Genomic DNA, 21519 nt, shown 5'->3' on the forward strand with positions numbered 1-21519 from the left:
CATAGCATCATTATTTACAATTGCCAAGATATGGAAGCAACCAAATTGTCCATCAACAGATGAATGGATAAAGAAGATGTGGTACATATATACAATGGAATATTACTCAGACATAAAAACGATGAAATCTTGCCATTTTCAACAACATGGATGGACTTGGAGGGTATTATGCTAAGTGAAATAAGTCAGACAAAGACAAATACTGTATGATATCACTTGTATGTGGAGTAAAAAAACCAAAATAAATGAACAAACCAAACTAAATAAAAACAAACATATAGATAAAAGGAACACAGTAGTGATTACCAGAGGGGAAGTAGGGTGGAGGGAGGGCAAAATGGGTAAAGGTGGTCAACTGTATGGTGATACATAGAAACTAAACTTTTGGTGGTGAGAGCACTGTAGTATATACAGAAGTTGAAATATAATATTGTACACACTTTTATAAACTTATATAATGTCATAAACCAATGTTACCTCAATTTAAAAAAAAGGACTTTGGCTTAGTAAAAGAAAAAAGGAAGAGGGTTTAATACTAAAATCTAAGGCCAATAAGCAAAGCAGCAACTCTCACCACAGTCGCAGAAGTAGCAGTACAAGGGCCTTGACATGGTTGCAAGGAGATAGAGAATGAGCAAGACCTGAGAATGATGATATATTCTGAAAATGTATGTCAGTGACTTGGGACCTATGGAAACAGGGGATGCTGGGTTGGAGTTCTGGAACCCATATGTAATTATTTTTGTTATATGACATATAACAGGGAAAACAAAAGCCAGATAAGATCCATACGTGTGTGTACATGTGTATTACTGTATTTGTCCTTGATTTATAAGAAGGCAAACACAAATCAAACAAGATCTATGTGTGTGATGAGGGTAGAAAGGACAAGGCAGAGAGAAAGAGAACTAACCATATGGATAATGAACAGATGGGAAGACCTGACAACATTAGCTGTGAAGTGGTAAACTAGAAAGTGAAGAAGAAATAAAGACTCACAATAAGGAGAAAAAAAAAAGAGAAAAAAAGAGCAGAAGAAATTGGAAATGACACTTTATAAATGCCATTTTAAAAACAGGTCTGGAGTAATTTTACATTTATTTTCAAGTAGTTAGAAATCAGATATGGCCACAGGTGTATATTTGGTTTGTAAACAGAATCTAAATCTAAGGCGTATTTTAGAGAAAGTAACATACTATATATATAGTTTATGTATGTTTTGTTCCTGAATTGGGCTGTTAATATGGTATATATGAGGTCTAAATTACAAAAATAATTTATTCATTAAATTAATAATTTTATTTTACTTAAATAATTTCAAAAAGACAGTTCTTACCAGGTGGTATATATCATCTAAACAAGTAAATTCATTAAAGCTGATATTAAGTTTTCGAAGTCCTGTTAACTTGGAGAGATCTCTCAATTTACTCAAGCTGTTTCCATGTAGATTCAGACTCTGAAGTAAAATAAAATGTAAATAAAAAACAAGACAGATTATATCCTAATTATAGCTATTTAAATAACATTAAGAGAGAGCCAATGAGAAAAAAATATAATTTTGAAAGTATAGTCTGATTTTATAATATGATTTTAAAAGGTATAGTTTCTAATAGCAGCATTGCATCTGGTTCTTGATTAATTTGATCTTCCACTTGCTCTAAGTTTATCAATAATCGGCATGAAATTCTTTTTAGAAAATGGCTAAATATTTTGTTGTGATATTCATTAGGGCAGACTTATTTCTCAGGCTAGTGAACAGTGTAGGCCCTAAAGATTTTGGGTATTGGCTAGGTCGCCTCGCAAGAAAAAGGATGGCAAGGATACATCCTGATTACAGGAAACCATATGAGGGCACTGGACTAAGGAAGAAAGGCTGAGGGTGTTAAAGTGGGAGACACAACATCAAAGAAGGAATTGGGAGAGTGTCTAAGACAGTTTCTACATCAGAATTTGGCCCAGATTTTCCCTGCCCATTTGATCCTGGGCTGTATAAAAATGAATGTTATGGGCTTCCCTGGTGGCGCAGTGGTTGAGAGTCCGCCTGCCGATGCAGCGGACACGGGTTTGTGCCCCGGTCTGGGAAGATCCCACATGCCGTGGAGCAGCTGGGCCCGTGAGCCATGGCCGCTGAGCCGGCGCGTCCGGAGCCTGTGCTCCGCAACGGGAGAAGCCACAACAGTGAGAGGCCCGCGTACCACAAAAAAAAAAAAAAAAAAAAAGAATGTTACTATATTTTTATATTTAGGGGAAACCCTGATGTCTACATAATTTTTCTCTTTAAACTATAACATTGTTAATGGTATCAAATGAAGATTTATGCATAGTCTACAAAATAAATAGTGGCACAAGAAAATGTCAATATAATTGACCACCTTATTCACAACAAATGGGTATCATGATAAAATCAGGTATCTACCTCCCAACCGTCTTCACTTACCACCACCATCTTATACCCTATTATACTGTGGACATAACTAAATTCCTGGCAGGGAGAAACAATTGAATGTCAAATAGTTATCAAAATTTTGCTAAAATTAAGAAGGGCCAATTTATGCAGACTAGTTTACAGGTCACACATGACAGATTCTACAGATAACTTACACTTAACATGTTCACAATTGAATTCATCATCTTCTCTTATCTGCTTGGCAGTCCATATTTTCAATCCTGATTAAGAGTTTCACCATCTAACAGATATTGTTGATCATCCATTTCCCCTCTTTTCTATATACATTTGATTCTAGAAATGTTTCTTAAATCAACCGCTCCATACCATCACCACTACAGTGCCTTAGTTCAGACTATTATTTGTCCTTTGGACTACTACAATAGTTTCTACTGGATTTCTATACCACCAGTCTGACCACAGTTAAATCTAAACACAAGCTATCAAAGGTAAGGTCTTTAAAAACAGAGAGCCTATTCCCTAAACAAAAGAATGTAAACTTATAAATTTGCCTTCTGAAATCCATCCCGATGTGGCTATAACCTCTTACTCTTCCATCCACAGCCTCATGTATCTTCTTTGTATTCCAACCTACACCTATACTTCCACTGTCACACACCCAATGTTCTAGTCACACTGAATTCCTCAGTGTTCCCTGAAGACACCAGGATCTTTCAAAACCATGTGCTTACAGATAAAGTATTTCCTCTGCTTGGAAGACAAAAACAATGAAATCTCTCATATCCTTCAAAAATCCACAAAAAACCCACCTCTTTCTGTGGACCTCTCCCAGCAACTCCAAACTTCCTGTATTTGTTTCCATATCTGTCTCCTCCACTGAAATAATATCCTTGGGGCAGGGAAAATAACTTATTCATTGAACCCCCAATACTTATTTCATTGCCTAAAATACAGCAAATCTCAGTAAATGCTAAATGAGTAAACCAGTACAAAAGCCAGACATAACTGACAACTCTAGGTTTCAGTATTTAATTGTGCTGTAAGAGAATATAAAATTATGTTACTCTGGGTTTTTTATTTCTACATATTTTATTTATTTTTATAGATGTCCTCATGAAACTCGACCTGGTGGGGATAACTGAAAAGAAAACAAGAGGTATGTACCCTCCCCTCAGTTTCTCTTACAGTAACGGCACAAAGAAGGGAGAACAAAGGGTGTGATATCTAAATATCCTTCTTCTAATATCTAGTATTCTTACTGGAAACCCTAGAAAATTTGCTGGCTTTTAAGCAATATAGGCAAATTTAATATGAAAAAGCCCCTCCATTCTTATGTTATGCGTGTTGACCAAATTAATACAGTCAGGTGGAGGTCACAAGCTGCCCAAGGTGTTCTGAAGTCTTAACTCTCCTCTGTTTCTTATCACAAACCAAAGATAATAAAAAAGACCTACCTTCTGGTGCTGTTTTTTTTAAAAACTTTTATTTAATCCCTTTAAATCTATAGGAATACATGTTCTATAAGCTCAGTCCAATCAGAGCACATTCATTTATTAAACCTTTCATTACTGAAGCTTTATTATCAAGAATTCATTACTCAAATATGAAATCTTGACAATATAGTTCAGAAACAATTTTTCCATGCTGTCAGCTGGAAGACTGCTCCTGTAATAAGTATACTGCACACTTATGATAAAGGTGGTGATATTGCCATCATGTTATGAAGTTTTCCTTCCTCTCTAATAATAATCCTCTAAGGTAACGACAGTCTCCTAGACTTGAAGATTTGGTGGATGATGCTAACACAGTTTAACCAACGCAATCCCATAAACTTTCTTAAAAAAGTGTTTCAAATATTTTTAGAAGCAGACTGAAAACTGTTGACCTCACTTATTATTTTAAAAAATATTTTTTACTTTCTGTTTCACACAATCACTTGAGAAAAAACTGTCATCATAAACAATGGATTTAGAAATGTAACGATGGAGCAAAGTAATTGACTTTCAAGATAAAAATCATTTCAGAATTTTTATCTGTACCTTAGCTTTCAATGCATGCATAGAAAGATAGCGTCATGTAAGAATAATTTGTCTTCTTAAGTATTCTTATCAATTTATCAGTTAATATCAATTTGTTTACTACTTCTGCAGGTTCAAGTAAACAACCCACTTTCTTTGTTAAGAACCACTCAAGACATTCTGTTTTAAAACAAGTAACTAATGAGTATCTCATGTGTGCTAGGTATTGTGCTAGATAATGGCAGAGTTGATGCTAGTCCACTCAGTGTTTATGAGTAAATTAGAAAAAGGCATCCTTACCTCAAGATGCCTTTATTTTCCAGCTTTTAGAAAATTGTTACAATAGGCTGATTTTGTTAGTAAAAGAAATTTTACCAACAGTCATCAAAAAATTGTTGTAGTAAATATACTACTCTTATTTGAAAGTTGCCCCTTAGGTGTGGCCCTTTTGTTCAATGTACACTGTACAATCTTATATTTTTGCCCTCACGCTGGGAATATAAATGACTAAGAACAGCCTAATCTCTGCCCTTGTGGAATTTATAGTTTAGGAAGGCATATGACAAAGGAATCTTACTTAGATTCTTAACTAGACCTAGAGGTAAGAGGATTTAATGCTAAAGTATAGATCAAAAATATGTGTGGGAGTTAACTAGGAGAAACGGGGTCAGCGGAGAACATTCCATGCAGGAGTACAGTGCAGGAGTACAGTACAAGTGCAGAGGCTCTGTGTGGCTGCAAACAGGGTACATTAAAAAACAAGAAGGAGGCTGAGCACAGGTTGCTAAAGGGAGGGTAATATGAGAAGAGTGTGGATAGACAGGCCAGGAACCAGGTCATGCAAAACCTTATAGGCCATATTAAGGACTCTGGTTTTATTTTTAAAACAATGGAAAATCATTTGAGCATTTCAAATAGGAGTAGTGAGGGGTGACAAATCAGACTTGCTATTTGAAAAGACTCCTCTCGCTTCAACATGGAGAATGGGTTGTGGCCTTAAAGCGGAAGCAGGACAAGGCCTCTTTTGCATAGCTCTAGTAGGCATGTACCTCCCCAGCCCCCAACACACAGACACACACACCTTGTATTGAGTTATAGTCAAGTTATATAGTGAATGGCATCCAAAGAGCACATTAACAGAATACAATGTGCATGGTGCCTCCTGGAGTTGTGTAGTAGCCCTATGGAAGTAGTCTAGGTTGGAGATAAAGGGAGTTTGGACAGAATGGTAGCAGATTTGAAATGGACAGATTGAGAGTCAAGATATAGAGGGAGCCTTAATATCTCAATAGAATTTCCTCAGTGTAAAGTAAGTTGCTTCAATAAGTTACTCAAATTCTGTTGATTAATTTTGTAAAGATAAAACTCCTGTATTCTATGTTGATTGGTCCTGGAAACTGTTTTGAAACTTACTATCTTAATCAGTTAAAGAGAGTTTATTTGTTATTCAGGAATGAAATTCCTTGCAAATTACAAGGCTACCTCTAGACCTCCACTGTCCTCTATGATAGCCCCTAGCCACGTGGGGCTATTGAGCACTTGAACTGTGAACTGAGATGTACTGTGAGTGTAAAATATGCTCCAGGTTTCAGAGACTTAGCATGAAACTATCTGTTAATGAATCTTCATATTGCCTGTATGTTGAAATGATAATATTTGGGATATATTGAGTTAACTATAATATATTATTAAAATTAATCTTACCTTTTAATTTTAAAAATCTTTAAAAATGTGGCTAATAGAAAATTCAAAATTACATATGTGGTTCATATTATATTACTACTGGACAACACTGATCAGTAGAAGAAAAGGGCTGGGCACTTTTAAGCATGCCTGGCATGGACAGCATGCTGCCTGGCATCATCAGATAGGTGGTTTAATATCTTTAGATTTCATGCGATAGATTCTGACCAAATTCAAGGTTCATGTCCCCAAATTTTAATACTCACCACAATATGACTGTAAATGCTAGTCTTGGCAAGGGAAAGTATTGTTTTATCATCCAAGCGAGTAAGTTTTGGTCTGGGCTTGATCCTGGGATCCATTTTTATAACTTCATCATCAAATTTCAAATCCTGGGACAATACTGATCCTTCTGAATTTTTTTTGCTCTCTTCTAGGATAACATTGTTGAATGCAGAAAATAAAGAGTGAGCCTTGACCTAAAAATTTATTAAAAATGTTGAAAATTTGGTTGCTGTATTTATCATTTTGAAAAAGAAATAGGCTATGTAGGAAAGATGAATTAACTTTTGTTCCTGTTATATAGTAATATCTATGATGAGTATCACATTAGGAAATCTATGAGAGTAGATTAAAACTGTGGGCTAAGAATGGGTGTGTCCTCCTGCTGAAAATTCCCTAAAACTAGCAAAAGACAAGTTAAAAATATTTTATAACAGTGGAGAGGGTACCAACGAAAGACTAAAAATTGTGAGATATAAATCAGAAGGGACTGAACTGACAGACAAATAGGAGCAGAAATGTAACCTGCAGCCAAAATATGCGCAGGAGATAACCACTTCAAAGAGCAGATCCCAAGAAACTTGACGTTCAGAGTGAACAAGTAAAATAGCAGGAGGATGCTCTAGGTAATTATCAGGCAACTAAGTAATTATCATAAGAACTGTGGATGAATGGGCAAAAACAACATGAACAAACAGAAATGGGTCTAGGAAAAACCAAAATGGTCCGTAAGAGAATTTTTTTTTTACTTTTTCATTTTATATTTATTTATTTATTTTGGCTGCACCGGGTCCTAGTTGCAGCATGCGGGATCTTCATTGCGGCATGCGGGATTTTTAGTTGCGGCACACAAACTCTCAGTTGCAGCAGGCATGGGGGATCTAGTTCCCCAACCAGGGATCGAACCTGGGCCTCCTGTGTTGGGAGCATGGAGTCTTACTCACTGGACCACCAGGGAAGTCCCCATAAGAGAATTTTTTAAAATCTGGGAGAACAAAGCATCTATAAAAGAATAGGCTGCTACAGAAAAGAATAGGGTAAATGCTTTGAAGTCAAAGTAAAAACAATTAGTGAAATAGAAAATATTCAATAAACGTTCTGAGAAAGCAAATGGATATGACAGCAAATCAAATTAGCAAGTGGAAGCTAATATTGAGGACATCTTCCAGAGCACAGAATTTAAAAACAGAAATGTAAATACAAGAGAAAAAAAATTAAAATACATGCAGGATCAGTTCAGAATGTCCAATGTTTAACAAACAGAGGTTCCAGAGGGCTTAACAGAGAATGGAAGAGAAGAAATGATCAAGGAATTAAGAGAAAGAAACTTCCCAGAGGTGATGAAAGAACTGAATATTCCGATTAAAAGAGTTCATGAAGTGGCAAAGCAGAAGGATGATGGAGGTCTTTGCCGACATCACTGAAGTCAGTCACAACAGCCAGGGACTTGGCCTCACTACTTCTTGTTATTTCAGTTATTCTGTTTTCTGTTTGTTTGGATTTCTGTGTCTTTTGCTGAAAGCATATTTGACTGATACAATCCGCTTCATAACAATATAAAATATAAATGCCCAGAACTATACTTAACAAGAAATGTTTAAGACGTATATAAAGGAAAATGTTGGAGAGGACTTGAGTAAATGGAATAACTTATCATGTTCCTGGATGAGGGGCCCAATACTACAAAGTAGTCAGTTTGCCCCAAATTAAATTTAAATTCAATACAATCACAATCAAATCCTAATAGGACTTTTAAATAGAACTTAACAAACTGTTTCTAAATTTTATTTGGAAAGGAAAATGTTCAAGAATAGCCAAGAATTAAAAAAATATACATAAGTGGGGACAGGGGAAGAGAATTTGCCCTATCACATATCAAAACATATCATCAGGTTGTAATAACCAAAATAATGTGGTAGGTGTCCAAGATTAGACAGAGAGATCAATGGAACAGAAATAGAAGGATCTATAAATAGACCACTTATATATGAAAATAATTTTAATGATAGCTAATATTTCAAAATAGATTAAAAAAGATGATGCTTGGTCCATTTTTAAGGATAAAATTATTTGACCTCCCCAACCTCACACAGAATAAAACAATTTCTAGATAGAATTAAAAAGCTAAAAGTTTTAGGTACTTCCCTGGTGGTCCAGTGGTAAAGAATCTGCCTTCCAGTGCAGGGGAAGTGGGTTTGATCCCTGGTCGGGGAACTAAGATCCCACATGCCGTGGGGCCAGCTAAGCCTGTGCACCACAACTACTGAGCCTGGGCACCTCAACTAGAGAGCCACCTGCCACAACTACAGAGCCCATGCTCCCTGGAGCCCGCGCACCACAACTAGAGAAGAGAAAACCCGCACGCCACAACTAGAGAAGAGAAAACCTGCACACCACAACTAGAGAAGAGAAAACCCACACGCCACAACTAGTGAGAAGCCCGCACACCGCAACAAAAGAAGAGCCTGTGTGCCGCAACAAAAGATCCCACGTGCCTCAACGAAGATTCCGTGTACTGCAACTAAGACCCAACACAGCCAAAAAAAAAAAAGGCTAAAATTTTTAGAACAACCTATATTAGTATTGGAAGAAAATAAAGGAGAATATTTATATAAGCCTTATGAAGTGAGACATAAAATTCAGAATCCATAATGTAAAAGATGGAGAGATCTGATCTCTTAAAAATTAACTTGTAAATTACAAATGAAAATGACAAATACTTTTTTTGCTACAAATAAAATGAAAATACAAGTGACAGAAAACATTTGCATATATATAAAAGATAAAGGATTAACATCTAGAATGCATATAAAGATTTTTCCAATCAATATGAAAAAGATAGAGTCCAATAGAAAATGATCAAAGGATATAACAGGTGATTCATAAAACTGTAAATAATCTATAAGCACATGAAAGGATAAAATATCTTTTCTTTGGCCATAAGATATAAACAAAAAGATTGATAACACCTGTGTTGGTAAAGATGTAAAGAAACAAGCACTGTCACACACTGTTGGAAATTTATAAAATGGTTCAACTTCTGTAAAGAGTACTGGCAAAATCTATCAAAATTAAAACACATATATCCATATATCCTTTGACTAGCCAATTCTTCTACAAATATGTGCTGCAGAAAAACTTCCATATTTGTATGGAAGATGCATCTGCAATGATACTCACTGAAATATTGTTTTAAGTAGTAATAAAATTGGAGACAACCTATGTTTCATCAACAGGGGAACAGTCAAATAAATCAGAGTATTACTGAATAGTATGAAGTCACCAAAAGACTGAAGTATAGACCTATGTGTACTGAAGTGAAATTTGTCCAAAACATATTGTTAAAGGCAAAAAATTTACAGAATACTCAGAACTTGACTCTACTACGTAAAATGGTATATGTTGTCATATGTGTAAATGCACAGAAAAAAAGGTTGAAAGCAAACCCACAAAGCTATTAACAGTGGATGCCTTCAGGAAAGGGAGTGGTGGTGGGATTGAGGTGAAAGCAGATTTTCATGTTTATTCTATATTCTTCAATACAGTTTGAATCTTTTCCAGTGAGACTACAGTTATATATTACTCATGTAATATATTTGCATGATAAAATATTTAGGTGTCATAATGATTTGTTTTGAAAATTAAGTCCTTTAAAGAATAATCATATTATATTTATACATAGGCATACCTTGTTTTATTGTGTTTTGGTTTATTGCCATTTTTTACAAATTGAAGACATCAAGCAAGTCTATCGGTGCTATTTTTCCAACAGCCTTTGCTCACTTCATGTCTCTGTGTTACATTTGGTAATTCTCATAATATTTCAAACTTTTTCATTATTATTATATATGTTATGGTGATCTGTGATCTGTGATGTTACTCTTGTAATTGTTTTGGAGTGCCACAAACCATGCTCATATAAGATGGTGAACTTAATAAATGTTGTGTGTGTTCTGACTACTCCACTGACCAGCCATTTCCCTCTCTCCCTCTCTTTGGGTTTCTCTATTACCTGAGACAAGACAGTCTTAAAATAAGGCCAGTTAGGGGCTTCCTACGTGGCGCAGTGGTTTGAGAGTCCGCCTGCCGATGCAGACGACACGGGTTCGTGCTCCGTTCCTTGAAGATCCCACATGCCGTGGAGCGGATGGGCCCGTGAGCCATGGCCGCTGAGCCTGTGCGTCCGGAGCCTGAGCTCCGCAACGGGAGAGGCCACAGCAGTGCGGAGGCCTGCGTACCGCAAAAATAAATAAATGAATAAATAAGGCCAGTTAGTAAGCTTACAATGGCCTCTAAGTGTTCGCGTGAAAGGACGAGTCACATACCTCTCATTTTAAATCAAAAGCTAGAAATGACTAAGTCTAGTGAGGAGGCATGCTGAACGCTGAGATAGGCTGAGAGCTAGGCCGCCTGCTCCAAATAGTTAGCCAAGCTGTGGATGCAAAGGAAAAGTTCTTGAAGAAAATTAAAAGTACTATTCCAGTGAACACATGAATGATAAGAAAGTGAAACAGGCTTATTACTGATATGGCAAAATATTTAGTGCTCTGGACAGAAGATCAAACCAGCCACAACATTCCCTTAAGCCAAAGCCTAATCCAGAGCAAGGCCCTAACTCTCTTCAATTCTATGAAGGCTGAGAGAGGTGAGGAAACTGCAGAAGAAAAGTTTGAAACTAGCAGAGGTTGGTTCAATGCGGTTCAAGGAAAGAAGCCGTCTCCATAACATAGAATGCTGGGGACGTGGGTTCGATCCCTGGTCGGGGAACGGAGATCCCACATGCCTGGGGCAACTAAGCCCACGTACCACAGCTACAGAGCCCTCGTGCCCGGAGCCCATGTGCCACACAGAGAGAAGCCTGTGTGCCACAACGAAAGATCCTGCATGCCTCAACGATGATTCCGCGCGCTGCAACTAAGACCCGCCGCAGCCAAAAAAATAAAGAAAATTTTTAAAAAATGAATTCATACCACTGTAATATACTCAAATTCTACGATGTATTCAGGCAAAACAAGGTCATGATCAAAGACAAACCACTTGTACTGCCGAATGCTGCAATCACAGTTTCTTTGTCCCATGATAGAATCTAGGGTAAAATAAAAAACAAAAACAAGCAAAACAAACACTCTTCAAAATGATATTTAATATTTTTCACCCTTACATAGATTAATAAACAACAAACTCAGTAAGTTCCAAATATTATGTCATTGAGGTTTTTTTCTCTTATATCTTCCCACCACTGTAGACAATTTCTTAATTCTATAAATACTAGTCACCCTTTCACTACACAGACTAGTAGGGTTTAGTTATATTCATCTCCTTTCCCTTTTCATACTTTTTCACTTTTCTATTCAATGTTTAGCCATATAGTTTTTGACAAATATATTACTTTTTTGTTGTTAAAAGTTGAGTAGGTTCTATTTTTTGAAATACATATAATATATTATACATATATATATATCTGTGTAAATAAAACATAAAACAAACTTTTACAAAATAAAATATCTACACGCACACATATATAAATGTCACTGAAATAGGAAATAGAAATATAGAAGTTCATTAGTAGCTAGGAACAGGTTTTTATAAAAAAGTTAATAAGTTTTGTTAGGTAGAGGTTAAACTGTAAGCATCTGTATTAAATGAAAACATTTTGTATTCAGAAAGATGAAAAAAGATTTATCTTCATCGCAGACATACTTAGTAAATATTTTCGAGGAATGAATACTGAATTAATCATTGGGTAGTTGGCTTGACTGATGGAGTCCTGATCATGAGCCTGAACACTCTGGCCAAGGAAAACCTTTGTAATCAGGAGGATGCCTAGTGTGAAAAAACAAAATGTTTTAACACTAATTCATCTGAATAATTTTCCCATATCATCTTCCTTATTGGCCCCAGACTTGACTGTATATTTTGTAAAGGTAGAGATCCTGGCTATCTTGTCTGCCACCGTAAAGCACACAGCACACTGCTTGATCCAAAATAGAAGCTCAATAAATATTTGTTGCATAAATAAAATGTTTATAAAAGAGAATTCCTGTGATTATATCAAGCAAAGCTATACAGAGAAGGAAGAAGGAAAGAAGACAATATTTATCAATATTTTTATGAATTAATTTAAGAAACTTGTTGTTCTTGTTAACTGGGTAAAAATTCATCTCTGTATCATCAGCACATAGCTTAGATCATAAGAGGCACTCATACAGGCACTCATGTCTACTGAATGGATGCACATTTCTCTTCCCTTTAGATATTAAGGAACCTTGAAATTCACTAAATCCTAAGGATCTCTAGGAGTCACTGAATCCTATGAAACAACTTCTAATTACTATGCATAAAGTATTCAGATGACTTTTTAAAACTATGTACAAGTTATGAAATGTAAATTGGGAGAACCTAATTGTTTTAGAAAGAATATTCCAGAAGGATCAAGAAAAACATCATGGATATTTCTTTTTATTTTAAAGATTTTTTTTGATGTGGACTATTGTTAAAGTCTTTATTGAATTTGTTACAATATTGCTTCTGTTTTATGCTTTGGTTTGTTGGCCACAAGGCATGTGGGATCTCAGCTCCCCGGCCAGGGATGGAACCAGCACCCTCTGCAATGGAAGGTGAAGTATTAACAACTGGACTGCCAGGGAAGTCCCTATAATGGATATTTCTTAAATGAGAATGGAGAAGGATGAGAAAAAAAGCAAGTGGTTTTTTCAAATAGGAGTTCTTTCTAGATTCAGTAATCTGCTTAATTTTCTGATTATTATTAACTGAATGAAAGACTGCAGAACACACATAATTTAGTTCAGCATGCATCATCTTAACAGAGCTAGAGTCTGGAACCTAGAATATTACTTTTATAGAATTCAGTTAACCAAATTTCTGACTACCCAGTCCTTAGAAGGTTGAATAGTTGAGACCAAAGAATAGATGTCCCTTACTCCCTGACCTGATCAATTCTGTTTATTTTACATTCTTTGGTACTATGCATTAATACTTCATCTTTGTAGCTCTTATTATAATTGTAATTTTACATTTATTTGGATATTATTATTTGTAAGCACCATAACGGAGAAACTGTCTAGTCTGTATTGACTAAATCCCTATCACCAACCAAGTGCCTAATACCCAGTAAGCATTCAATAAATACTGGTGGAACTGAAGAATGAAAAGTGGAAGAGGGTGGGGCAAGAGAGGACATGATGAGCTGGTCTTTGTCTCCAGTCTGTGGGTACCTGGGAACCTCTCCCAGAAGTGTCCTACAAACTGACTCATGTACTTTTATTTACATATATTCAAGATGCAAATAAAGTACTAATAACTGTGACTAAATTAAAATACCAAACATTTATCTTCTATAAGGCAACTTTAAAGCAATCCACACACTTCACAATTTGTCTTTAGCCAACTTTAGATATATAACCAGATTTTCTTATCATCTTATATTTTGATAATTAAGGACAAATAAGGCCTGTCTTCCTGAGTGCTTTATATAATGATTATCATATAAATAGGCCAAGTTCTCTTTTCTCTTTCCTATGAATTTGGGGTTTGTATGGTGATTGTGTGTGTGTGTTTGTGTATAACATGTACATAAATATGTTAAGTTTATTTTTAGGACACAACTTAATGAACAAAAGCAGATTATGAAAAGTGTTTATTTCATATAAGATGGATTAAATATGATTAACGAATGAGTCTCATCCTATTGATGTTGCTGATAATAATCACTCAGTAAATATTTGTTGACAACCTGACTAAAGTAATAATAATCAGAAAGTCATGTATCACTACACTGGTAAACACTAAATAAAATGGGTTTCAGAAAACCTCCCAGGTTGATAAAACCAAGTATCAAAAATATTATGCAAATAATTAATGAATTTGAATACTTAGAACTTAAAAGTTCAGAAACACTGCATACTTGTATTACCATGTCTGAAGAGCTCATGCTCAAGAGAGTTTTTCTTCTCATTCTTGTACTTTTGCTGTAGAAATTCAATTCTGGGACACTCACATATACTTAGGCTGTTAGCAAGAATAACAGCTTCTTTTCTGAGAGGCAGCTGTAAAGAAAAAACAAAGTATGAGTATTTTTACAAGATTGACAATACTTCAACTTTAGTAAGATGGTTTATCATTTTATGTTTATGTGTCTGTACAAGGAAACTGCAGGTCAGACTCACTGAAAAGAAGTAGATAACCTTCAGGTGCAACTTCATTCTATAAAACCATTTATATATTTTAAATTTATATGCAAATAGATTTATGAAAAGTAATACAGAACAACATTTGTTCCTGTAAAACCAGCCAGAGTCAAAACTGACCACTCTGTGTGGTGCAGGAGCTATAGTTTTGCACGTTTTCAAGGATACTCCACTAGCAACTGTGCAAATTCCAAAAAGAAAATTCTGTGGGAAATTACACTGAAGATTCTTATTTAAATAAATAAAAGTCTAATAATTGGTCTAATAATCTACATTATTTTCCAAATACATCTCATTGTGCTAATGCATGGAAATTTTAGTTTGCATTGTGATTAGAGTTACTTCTTTAAAAGTGTTTTATCAGAAATATTCATATTACTTGCTGTGAAAGCAGCTCTAAAACAAACAAAAATCTCTGTTTTTAACAGTAAAAAAAAAAAAACCTAAGAGAGTTTATATGATCTATCCAAGGACTGAAGTAGAAATTGGCAAAGTCATGACTTGGACTCAGGTCTACTCCTCCTTGTCACTTCTTGGAGTTTTGAAATTATTACTAGCTTAATATTAGTAGCCAAATTATCTAAAATATATCTTTTATATAAATGCTGAATTGCCTATTTTCTTATTGAAACCTGTTATTCAAAGAGATTTAGAAAAATAAATACTAAAATGTGGCTCATCTGATCACAAATTCCACATTCTAGTAATTATAATCTCAGATTTCCCATGAACATCACTAAATATCCATTAGATAGAGGCTATGTGCATGGCTCTCTGCCTGGACCAGACACTGCCACACTAAGCCAAATCCTCCTTCTCAGCTGCTTACACAGCATATCTTTTTAATCAGATCCCGTCTCTTAAATGATGCAGAACATAAATATCAATCTTTACTCATTGTGTGCACAACATAACATAGAAATTTAGCTTATCTGAGCTTTGTGCTACCCAGTGATTTTTCTAGCCAATTATCTTGCCCCATTTCTAAGATCTTAACAATGAGAGTAATTGATGGTGTGTGGAGAAAGAAGGGCAGAATAGTAAACTTTAACCTTCTGGTATTTTCTTGTTTAGAGGCAAGACGGGGAAAGAAAAGGAAACAAAGATGGGACAATCAGAAAAATGTGAGGATAACAATAGTGTATGGATGCTAAAGGAGAGTTTCAAAATGGAAAGAGCAATCAAAAGTATCAAATGTTTTAGCAATAACCTGCCTCCTTAGCACAGAAGGCTGCGTGTCAGTCTCATAATCAAATGTTTCAGCAATAATGGTGAATTTAATAAAAAATTTTCTATGTGCCAGAAACTGGTCTAAGAACGTTTTTGGTAAATTTTAATAATATATTTTAAATCTAATATTTTGCAAATATTATCATTTTAATATGTAATCAATATAAGAAATTATAGTCTTTTTTTCTGTACTAAGTCTTCAAAAACTGGTATTATATGTCTTAAACTTTTAGCACACCTTAATTCTGATCAGTCACATTTCAAATGCTCAGTAGTCACATGTGGGTGGTGCCTACTATATTGGACAGAGCAGTGTAGAGCACTGCTGGAAGGATTAGAGATATTGTATCTCCTTTAGGAGATGCAGGGGATAAAGTGCTAGCACAGTGTCTGGCAGGCAGAAAACACACAGAAATAGCCCCATCCTTCCTCTACCCTTTGTGCCCATGATGGTTCAGAGTTCTCTGATATGACCCTGAGCACTTCACTCACCTTCCTCAATTCTTCACCTCCTTCCTACTTCTCTTCCAGAAAGTACAGTGAGGGCACTCTCACTATACCACCCTGCTGAAGCTACCATCATCTCTGGCCTGAGCTGCTGTAGGACCTCCCCCGTATAGTGGCCCTGTCATTGCTTCTACTCCCTCCAATTTATTCTCCACCAAGAGGTTGGAAAGCTATATTGTGATTTTTTTTTTATTGTGGTAAAAAAAACACATAAGGTTAAAAGCTACCATTTTAACCATTTTAAAGTGTACAATTCATTGGCATTAAGTACATTCACGATGTTGTACAACCATCACCACTATCCATTTCCAGAACGTCATCCCAAATTGAACCTGTATACTCATTAAACAATAACTCTCTGTCCCTCTATCCTCCCCATCCCCTGGTAACCTCTATTCTACTTTCTGTCTCTACCAATTTGCCTATTCTAGATATCTTATGTAAGTGGAATCGTACAGTATTTGTCCCTTTGTGTCTGGCTTCTTTTATTTAACATAATGTTTTCAAGGTTCATCCATGTTGTAGCATGTATCAGAATTTGATTTCTTCTTATGACTGAATAATATTCTCTTGTATGTATATACCACATTTTATTTATCCATTCATCAGTTAATGGACATTTGGGTTGCTCCTACTTTTTGGCTATTGTGAATAATGATGCTATGAACAAGTATCCAAGAACCTTTTTGCACATATCTCACTAAATCCTAACCATTCTGTTAAGAAGATACTATTATTATCTTCACTTTACAGAATGGATGAAACAGGCACAGAGAGGTGAAGTCACCCAGCTGGTGAGTAGGAAAGCCAGGATTCAAATACAGCAATACTTTGATTTTATGCGTGCCATGATGAGAAAAGGATTAGGAAACACTGCTCTATACCAGTGTGCTACAGCTGCCTCGTCAAATGGGTGGAGGACCGAGAAAGGTTGATTGGATATTTTGGAGCTCAGGAGTGACCAAGGATAAAGCAATATCAGTATCAAGGTGGGGAAAATGAAGTAGAGAATAAAGAAATGGTGGCAGTAAAAGTAAAGAGAAAAATAGGATGATAGAAAGCACAGCAGTGTTAACTGAATGAATTTTTTCAAGATGGAGAAGACCTCGATGAGTTTAAAACAGATTAAAGAAGTGGATTTCAAAATCATCCACAAAAGGATCACAATATAAAATATAAGATGCCTAGAAAGATTAAATAGATAATAATGAAGATAAAGTAATTCATGATTCAACCAACTGTAGATTGAAAATATTTTTAAAAAAGAATTCTGGAAAGTTCCAAAAAGCAAAACTTGAATTTGCCCTGCTTCCACAACTACTTACATAGAATTTACATTGTACTTACAACTATTTACACAGCATTTACATTGTATTAGGTATTACAAGTAATCTAGAGATGATTTAAAGTATACAAAAGGATGTGCATAGGTTACATGCCAATAGTATGCCATTTCATATAAGGGACTTGAGCATCCTTGGATTTCGGTATTTGTGGGAGGTCCTGGAACCAATCCCCCTGGGATACTGAGGAATTGTACTTTCCATGATAGCACTAAGCTTTTTTGTGAAACAGTGTAAGTTTGCTCTAACATGAATGAAAGCATTGAGAATCAAACCACGCTTAATCAGTGGCAAAGTTTTATTCATTAGGAAGAAAGCATTATTCTGAATGACATTTTATGTTACCTTGCTCGTTTCACTGTCTTTGAATCCTTTTTCAAGTATTTGTAGCAGATGCTTTTTCTTCACTGTAACTTCAGGATCAAAAACATAAAAAAGGCATTCCAGCATCTGTCGATAGCTCCTTAAGAATAATTAAGACAAAAAAAGTTTTAGAATTGATTTCAGAAAAGCCTAGCTGTAGATAAGTGACCATATGCCTTGCCCAGGATATTTCCCATTTACGCTGGATGTTCCAGTGTCATTATTAAACTTGCACTCCTCCTCAGTCTCAAAAAGAGCTCCAATGTGGATAAACTATGAGGTCATCCTAGTCAAGGAAGATGCATGAAAAGGAACTATTTACTGACAAGGATATTTTCAACATTGTAAACTTTTAAAACAGAAAGACTTTCTTTTACAAAATAAAATCAGACTGTTGTAAAAATGTTCCTTATGGAAGTTAACTTCTTACTTCGAATCATGCATATCTTCATTGTCCAAAAACTTTTGGAATTTCTCTTCAAATTTTAGTCTCAGAATACGGTTGTTAACCTTGATGACACGTTTTACTTTCACTCCTCTAATACCATACGTTCTGAAGTCCCATGTACAAAAACGTGATAGAATTAATTCATAGCAGGAATTAAACCTATATGGGAATACAAAATATATGCAAAGAAAAGAGATTTTCCTTAAAATGTTGAGAACACAAAGTTACATATGAAAAAAGTAATAGCTAATTTTTTTTTTTTTTTTGCTAAAGATAAATGGTCATATAGTATAGCTCTGATTTGGTTCTTATTCAATCAGTAAAAGAGGCGCTAAACTTTGAAACATAAAATAATAGTTCTTTCATTAATTATTATATATTTGTTCTGACTAAAAGATATGGAGCAATCCTCCTTTATTGAAACACTTCATTTTTTGGCTTCAGTAAAACTACATGCTTCTGGCTTTCATCTTACTGGCTGCTCTTTCATGTTTTTCTTTGCTGCTTCTCTTTCCTCTGACAGACTTCTAAATGTTGGATTGCCCCAGCAATCAGTCTTTGGCTCTCCTCTTGTTTCCATAAACTCTATCCCTAGGTGATTTCACCTGGTCCTTTGGGAATACATATTTTAAATATATTATTTATATATATATATATAAATACATATACATATATATTTATTATACTAGTAAATTCCAACATTTTATTTTCAGGCTTTACCCTTACCCCACTTAGCTGGATATACCTACTCTTGAACATCCAACTACCTGCTTGCTGTGTTCACTTGTATATGTAATAGGCCTCTCAAATTTAACTCACCCAACACACCTGCCTTTAAACCTGCTCCTCCTGAGTGTTTTCCACCTCAGTATATGGCAACATCACCTAACTGGTAGCTTAGGTTAAAATCCCAGGAATAAACCTTGCCTCCTCTCTTCCTCACCAATATCCAAGTCTTCAGCAAGTCTGTTTGATTCTACATCTAAAATACATCCTGAATATGACCCTATTTAATCATTACTGCTGCTATTTTCCTAGTTAAAATCACCATCATCTCTTAGTTGGGCTATTGCAATAACTTCATAGCTAGGGATATAGAAGTGAAAGAGGCAGGGTCCCTGCTCTCATGGACCCTATCTTCCAAGGGAGTTGGACAAAAAAATAAACAAGACATAAAAAAAATCTAAACTGGTAAGTACTCTGAAGAAAGAGAGGCTTGGGGTAAGAGAGGCTTGGAGAGGCAGGGGCTACTTAAGACAAGTCTTGGGTAAGACGTTCAGAGAAGATATTTGAGCTAAAAATTGAAGGAGAAGTAGGGGCCTGCTGTGTGAAGATCTCAGGAAAATGTACACAATGCTCATTTGCTCTCTGCTGCCCTTGCCTGGCCACGCTCACAGTAATAATTCTGGCACTGTCTTAAAGTAGCACAGAATTTAGATTAATTTGAAATTTAAGGGGGGGGTCAACTGTATGGTGACAGATGAAACTAAATATTTGGTGGTGAGCACACTGTAATGTATACAAAAGTAGAAGTATAATGTTGTACACATGAAACATATAATATTATAAACCAATGTTACCTTAATGAAAAGAAGTAAAAATAAAAAATAAATTTGAAAAAAATGGATCAGTTTGAAAAGGAAGTTAAGTGCTCCTATATGGGGTACATCTGCCTTTGAATGAGATGACTGGTCCTCACTGGGATAATCAACCAGGGCCTGAGCGTGGGTGTGGGCTAAGATCACAAAGGTAAGCTTCCTGATGGGGTGTCTCTTCCTAAGACTAACATCTGAGCTCCTAATTTAGAGCATTCGCCTTTCTCACTAGCAAAGACTGAACCAGTGCAGCTAGGAACTGCCCAGTTACTCTTCCCCAAGAGTTGAAAAGTGAGCTGCCCAAACCAAACTAATCCCAGAGGAGCTCGCAGTCTGGTAAAGGAGACAGAAATAGTGCTGCAATCCAGCATAATGCTGCTAACTAGTTCAGAGGTCCGGCTAAACAACCAGATCATCATGTGCAGTGGGAAACCTACAGTGTCATGTATAGGGGGATCATTTCCTGGGTGGGCCTAAATTAGTCCAAGTCACCCCTAAACAACATGTCCTGGAACCACTGAAACTCATTATTACTTGCACTCTAATTGTTATTATTATCATTATTATTGTGCTTTGATAGAAACTAGTGCTATAGGCGTTTTATGTAGATAAGGTTTTTGTTATAAAGTAACAAAAGGGTAATCGAGAATTGCCCTTGAGAGTAATCGAGAATAGATGGAAGTGATGAATGGACAGTTCCCAGCTTCTAGCCTGGTCTCCCAGGAATGCAAGAACCAGGAATGGCACAGGAAACTCCAAGTAGTATGATCCTTTCATAGAGCTTTTCTTTGGGAATTAAGCAGCTGATCCCTTCCTCATATGGAATTCCTAGAGCCCTGGAGATACAGAACCCTGGTGCTGAGAGGACAAGGGCTCTGTGCTACCTGGGGTCACAGAAGTAAAGCAATTCATTCAATCACCTGGCCACACCGTGGATGAGAAAACATCATTCAGAGGCTGCAATACTGCTGGAGGAGGGAGAACAGACCTATGCTGATAGAGAAGTACTGAGACTTACAATATTATCAGTACGTCATGGAGGATGATAACTTCTTACAGCATTGTTGAATATGTGCTACATGCAACTGGGGAGCATGTCATTACTGGTCTGATGTATACACATTTTAGTCTGAACCTGAAATAATGACTCTGTAGGACTTTGTATAAAATAATATTGAAATCTGCTACACCTTTCTTTCAGTCTGATAGATTTAAGGGCAAAATTGAAACTACCCAGCCCAGCCTGCAAGACCCTTAATGATCAGGCCCTTGTCCTGTGGAACTACTGAGTTCTCCAAACATATTATACTATTTCCACACCCTTTCACATGCTGTTTCCTCTGCCTGCAAAGTCCTTCCTCTAATTCTTCGTATAGTTAACTTCTATCAGTCCTTCAAAACTCAGATCAAAGCATCTCCCTCAAGTGTCCCCACTT

At 35.9% G+C, this 21519-nt stretch overlaps 1 protein-coding gene across 1 annotated transcript in view; it reads right to left on the reverse strand.

Moving 5' to 3' along the window:
* The window catches only part of LRRC9 (leucine rich repeat containing 9), a 106600-nt gene that overhangs the window by 51768 nt on the left and 33313 nt on the right, over positions 1–21519 (reverse strand). The window contains exons 11-17 of the mRNA XM_079908455.1: positions 18471–18647; positions 18023–18140; positions 14324–14456; positions 12091–12213; positions 11361–11476; positions 6375–6587; positions 1337–1456 (exon numbers count right to left, since the gene is read on the reverse strand). Of these exons, the coding sequence (XP_079764581.1) occupies positions 1337–1456; positions 6375–6587; positions 11361–11476; positions 12091–12213; positions 14324–14456; positions 18023–18140; positions 18471–18647 (1000 nt within the window). The remainder of the gene's footprint in view (positions 1–1336; positions 1457–6374; positions 6588–11360; positions 11477–12090; positions 12214–14323; positions 14457–18022; positions 18141–18470; positions 18648–21519) is intronic.

This window comes from Stenella coeruleoalba, assembly GCF_951394435.1.
Source record: "Stenella coeruleoalba genome assembly, chromosome: 2".
In the NCBI taxonomy this organism is placed as follows: domain Eukaryota; kingdom Metazoa; phylum Chordata; class Mammalia; order Artiodactyla; family Delphinidae; genus Stenella; species Stenella coeruleoalba.